This window comes from Arachis ipaensis, chromosome B2 (genome assembly GCF_059453495.1).
Source record: "Arachis ipaensis isolate K30076 ecotype BB chromosome B2, ASM5945349v1, whole genome shotgun sequence".
NCBI lineage: Eukaryota > Viridiplantae > Streptophyta > Magnoliopsida > Fabales > Fabaceae > Arachis > Arachis ipaensis.
The window spans coordinates 71,536,489-71,542,488 of record NC_142437.1 but is presented as its reverse complement, the minus strand read 5'-3'; the positions used below and the strand labels follow the sequence as shown (position 1 = coordinate 71,542,488).

General features: G+C 36.5%; 1 protein-coding gene across 1 annotated transcript in view; it reads right to left on the bottom strand.

Annotated features, from left to right (window-relative positions):
• Window positions 1-945: 945 nt before the first annotated feature.
• The window catches only part of LOC148574337 (uncharacterized), a 52,102-nt gene continuing 47,047 nt past the window's right edge, over window positions 946-6,000 (bottom strand). The window contains 1 exon segment of the mRNA XM_088505887.1: window positions 946-1,248. Coding sequence (XP_088362013.1) covers window positions 946-1,248 — 303 coding nt within the window.

Here is a 6,000-nt window from a genome sequence, read left to right as displayed (position 1 = left end):
CTTGTAATGTATGCTTGTTTTGTTACTTTAAATTACAACAATGAAGAAGAAAAAAAATTCCTATCTTAATTGTGAATTTCAAAAGAACTCCATATCAATTCACAATTGATTTCTAATACATAATAATCAACATTTGTATTCTTTAATACCATAAGTAATCGAAAGTAGTAATTGTTATTAAATTCCTTTTTAAACAGACCATTGTCATATAGGTAAACATTGTAAAGGGTGTTTAGGCAAGCACACCAAAATAAAACATACGTCAATGGCTTGTTATCTAAACAAAACACCAAAATAAAAGTTTCATTTCATAAAAAAAAACACCAATCTACAAGGCTTTGCTTGTGATAAAAATAAAGGCCTAAATTCAAAATACACAACAAAACCCGGACACAAAACCTACTGTTTAGAAATATGTCACCACTATAGAATTAACTCTAGTTTAGGTTGTGTTTGGGTTCGGACTTAGACTTTAGATTAGGCTTAGACACTGATTCATGAGCATCTTTAGTAATTTTTTTATTAATTCTTTGACTAAAGTTAGTGATTTCCTTGTTATAACTGAGATTTTTGTGCTTTAATTAATGTTTCTTAGAGTTATTTTGTGCTTTGATATGTATAGAAAGTTATTGAAAAATTTTAGACAAAAATAAAAGAGGAGAAGGAGAACCAAAGAAGCCCTGAAGAACCAAAAAAGAAGGCATGAAAAACGAAGCAACCTCCCAAGGAACCAAAAATTGAAAACAAGCCAAGGGAAGTTCAAAGAGAATTTGCAACCCTGACCTCTTCCAACTCCATCAAGGATAACTTGAGCTCTGGAGGTCCAAATAATGTAGTTTGAACAGCATTCAAAAGCTAACTTCCATAGGTTTTGAACGATATATAATAGTTTATAGTGGACTTGCAAATAACACAGCCTTCTCCTACATTGAACGCAGCCCCATCTCAAGCGCAAGTTTCCCTGCTCCTCACGCAGCCTCCAAGTCCATTCCCAGGGGCTATTCTCAACATCTGCACCTCACACAACTCTCCTTGCACCTCACACAGCACTCCAGAGGCCTCCAACATCTTCACCTCGGGCCTACGTCTCACACAAGATATGTTGCATCTTACACACCAAGAAGGGACCACTCCCAAGGACATCCTAATCCTTCCCAATCTTTCACTAATGTCTCTAACTTCAAGTGCTCTCTTTGATTGGCCCAAGATTAACTTGAAGCCCATGATTTCAACTAAGCATGACATCAACTTTTGAATTTCAAATTACAAGAAAGATCACTAATTAGTTAAGATTTATTAAGAAAATATTTGATTTGAATTAGATTTGATTTTGTTTTGAATTAGTTTGAATTTAAATTCCAAGTCATTATTTATATAAAATCCGGTCAAACCGTAATTAATTAAGTAATAAATTAAATGAGAGCGAAAATAGTTGGAAAATTTACCAATTGTAATTTGAGAAATTTAAATATGAGATTTGGACTCGGTGGATTTTCTGAGTCGAAAAACATACTTTTCTGCGTAAAAATACATACGAAAAATTTGACCGGCAGTACCAGCTGAGATCTGTCTACTACTGTAGCTGAGAAGATTAATTATGAGTGAGAAAGGTTAAAAAGTTAAAAATTTGTAATTGAGATTGTAACAAATCATTAAAACATACATTAAAACGCTAATCTTAAAGGTTTTGGCCCAAAATTGGGCTAAACGGCCATATATATGAACCGGACTCAAGTTGGACCCAAGCCCAACATATATAAGCCCTAGCTTAGGCCATTTCAGCACTAACAACTCACTCATTTACACACTCATGCTGAAATTGAAGAAGAGATGGTCAAGAGAGAAACCCTAAGCTCATAAACACTAAATCTACCATAACTTCCTCTTTGGAGCTCCAATCGACGAGCCGTTTGTAGCCGCACGTCGCCCTTGTCAAGCTCTTCAAGTCTATCTAGGTATTGTGATAAGAAATCTCGAAACTCATTCCCAGTTTTCAATTTTCTTTTAATTTTGTGTTTTGGGTTGAGTTTTTTGGGAGATCTTGAATTTTGATGTTTAGGGGAGATTCAATGGTGAGTTCTTGCAAGGTTTTAACCCAAAGTCACGTGGAATAAGGTAAGAGAACCTTTCTCCACTGTTTATCCAAGTTTGAATTATGAACTTTGATGTGTGGAAAATGATCCAACACTAAACTCACCGGCAAGTGTACCGGGTCGCATCAAGTACTAATAACTCACGTGAGTGAGGTCGATCCCACAAGGATTGAAGGATTGAGCAATTTTAGTTAAGTGGTTGATTTAGTCAAGCAAATAAGAGTTGATTTGAGTGATTTGTATCCAACAGAAGCTAAATTGCATGGAATTTAAAGGGAGAGGGATAATTGGCAAGAATTTAAAGTGCAGAAGAATTAAAAGAGCTGAATCTTAAAGTGCAAGTAATGTAAATTGCAGAAACTTGAATTGCAAGAAATATAAATAACTGAAACTTAAATTGCAAGAAATGTAAATGGCTTGAATAATAAAAGAATTTGGGGACTGGGAGTGCAGAAATTAAAGAATCACAAGTAAATTGCAACAAACAGAAGAGTAGAAGATGAATTGAGTTGAAGTAGATCTCAAACAGAAAAGTAAATTAGCTTGAAGAAGCATTCAGCAAATGAACTAAAATGAAAATGCAGATCTCAGGGGTCAAGAGACTAGAAATCCAAGTCTAGATCTCACTACCTTCCTTGATCCAACTCATAGAACAATTGCAAACAAATTAAAGATCAAACAGTAAAGAAACTTGAATTCAAATCACCAAATCTTGAATTATGCAGAGAAAGGAACAAAGAGATCTCAAGGTGAGATTGAGAAAGAAATTTCCTCAATTCTCAACACCCAAGACTCAAGCAAAGTATGTAGAAAAGAAAACAAGAAAACCCAGAGGAAGAGAACTCAATTCTCCTCCCAATTCTCTAAGATCCAAAATCAAAGTAAAAACTCTCAAAATTACAGGTGAAAATTGTAAAAGAAGAAAAAAGTGTTCCTTTCTAACTCAAACTAGCTTTTATTTATACACTTCCTTCTAATGGCCATTAAGCCTTGAATTTAGGCCCTTGGCCTTGATGGAAGTGGGTTGAAGATAGCCTATGTTGATTGCTCTTGGTCTTGAGAAGAAATCCGTTCGCACTATGGACTTTGGGATCATTTACGTTTGAGTCAATGTTTGAGGCAAACGTTGACTCAAACGTCTTCGTGTAATGGCATCATGCAGAATGGGGATTTGTTGTCACTCACATTTGAGTTCACGTTTGAGGTCAAACGTGATCCCTCCAAGGCAATTTTCAGCCAACGTTTGACCTCACGTTTGAGGCAAACATTGGCGCAAACGTTGAGTCCTCCAGGGTATTCCTTTAAGCCAACGTTTGACCTCACGTTTGAGGAAAACGTTGGCACAAACGTTGAGTCCTCCAGGGTATTCTTTTAAGCCAACATTTGACCTCACATTTGAGGCAAACGTTGGCGCAAACGTTAGCTCTTCCCAAGGTGGCTTCCTTAGCCAACGTTTGACCTCACGTTTGAGGCAAACGTTGGCGCAAACATTGATCTCTTCCAGGGGATTCCTTAGGCCAACGTTTGAGTTCATGTTTGAGGCAAACGTGAACTCAAACGTGATCTTCTCAATGCTGCCCTCGTTTCCATTCCTGCCATCTCCTTTCTTCAACCTTCCTCCAAGCCTTTTGTTCACCTATCATCAATCAACAAATGCATCAAAGCAATGCTAAAATCATGAGACTTCTTATCCTGGACATATAAGCAATTATAGCACAAAACCTCATGAAAATGCATCAATTTACTCATGGTTGATTGAATCCAAGTACACATGAATTTCTACCCAAATGGCTTACTTGTAACTCAAGAAAGTGTATAAAACCTATGAAACAAGTGAAAAATTGCTTGAAAAACTAGTATAGTCCAAACCAATAGTCAATCCTTAAATCAAATTAAATTTTTGGTTGTGTCACAAGTACAAACCCCAATAAGAATTAACCAAAGTATTTAGACTCCGGGTCATCTCACAAGGAATTACAATGAAGTGTATGATTATTGGCTATGAAGGATATAAGGGGGGATTTTGATTGATAAAAGGGAAAGAAATTAATTGACAAGGAAAGTAAATCAAGCAAATAACTAAAGAAAGCAAGTAATAAAGAGAGACATTCATGGCAAGAATTGAGATCATAGGCTTTTTATCCTAGTCATACAATGATTAATTCATCTTATTTAGTCAACTCCAACAAATGGAAGAAGGTATCATGTTATCTTCACATAGGAAGAATGTCAAACAAGACTAATCAATCATATCACAATAATAACAAGAATCGATCTCATTACGTCATCTCCAACATTGGAAGAAGATATAGGTTATCTTCCATGAGAGAAAGTCTAACAAGACTAGTTAATCTCAAATCAAAAGTCCTAATCAACTTACTAATTGGATTAGCAAAAGATTAGAGTCATTGAAAATGATATTAACTAACAACTCTAGATCACCAACATAAGTTGGGTTTTCATGACTCAAGATTGCCTAATTACTCTTTCCAAGCCAAGAATGCTCAACATCTACTCTAAGATCCACCAAGCATTTTGTCAAACACTTGGAAGGCATAAAAGGAAAGCATAATAAATGACAAGAAATAGTAAAATCTATCAACTACAAATTGGAAGGAGACAAGATCAACAACTCAAATTAACAATTAAAAGAACATCAAACATAAATTTCATAAAAGAGATCCAAATCCATTAAGAGTTCAACATCACAAAAGAGAACAAAAAGGGAAATTAACAAGAAAACTAAGAGAGTCAAGTAGTAGGAACAAGAAATTATGAAGGAAACAAGATGAAAACATGAAAATTGACCTAGATCTAAGATGGAGATTAACCTAACCTAATTCTAGAGAGAAGAGGGAGCTTCTCTCTCTAGAAACTAACCTACATGATGCTATACTACCAAACAATTGCTCCCCCCTTGCCCAAGCTTGAATTCTGCATGAAATAGTATTAGAAATGAGTTGGGTTTGTGATGCTAGGGCATTTTGGCCAGTTTCACTGACCTTTTCTTTACTGTTTTTAGGGTAGTTTCATGCATTTTCTTAGAAAATAAGTTAGTTTTGGGTAGATATTCACTTACATCTTGATTCAAGCATACATTGTGCACTTTACATGATTTCATGAGGATTTTGCATAAATTATATGATAAATTGGATGATGCATGACTCATGACTTGGACCAGAACTTTGATGCACTTTGTTGCTTAATTTCAGGACAAAGGAAGCAAAGAAGAACCACGTTAGCAGTCACGTTAGTACCGCTAACGTGACCTCTAACGTGGAATGGGTGCTAACTTGCAAAGTTAATGAGAAAGGTAATCGCCAATAATGCCCTCGAAGCCATCATAAGCCCACGTTAAGAGTCACGTTAACTAAGTTAACGTGAACTCTAACGTGGAAGAAGACAACAAGGCCAACGTTAGTGACACTCGCCTTTGTCACTAACATTGGACCAAGCTCATAATTGGCCACGTTAGTTGCCATGTTAACTTAGTTAACGTGGCTTCTAACGTTAAGAAGCAAAAAGGAAGCCAACGTTAGTGACATTCACCTTTGTCACTAACGTTGGCCAAGCTTCCATAAGCCACGTTAACTCCCACGTTAACTTAGTTAACGTGGAAGCTAACGTGGAGAGAGCAATTGGTCGCCAACGTTAGTGACACTTACCTTTGTCAGTAACGTTGGGGTGAACCACCAAGAGCCACCATGAGCAACGTTAACTCCCACGTTAACTTAGTTAACGTGGAAGCTAACGTGGATAAAGAGATGATGAGCCAACGTTAGTGACACTCACCTTTGTCACTAACGTTGGAGATGGCTAGCATGACCACGTTAGAAGCCACGTTAACCTAGTTAACATGGACTCTAACGTGAGAAATAGGGGCACATTGGAACGTTAGTGACAAAGG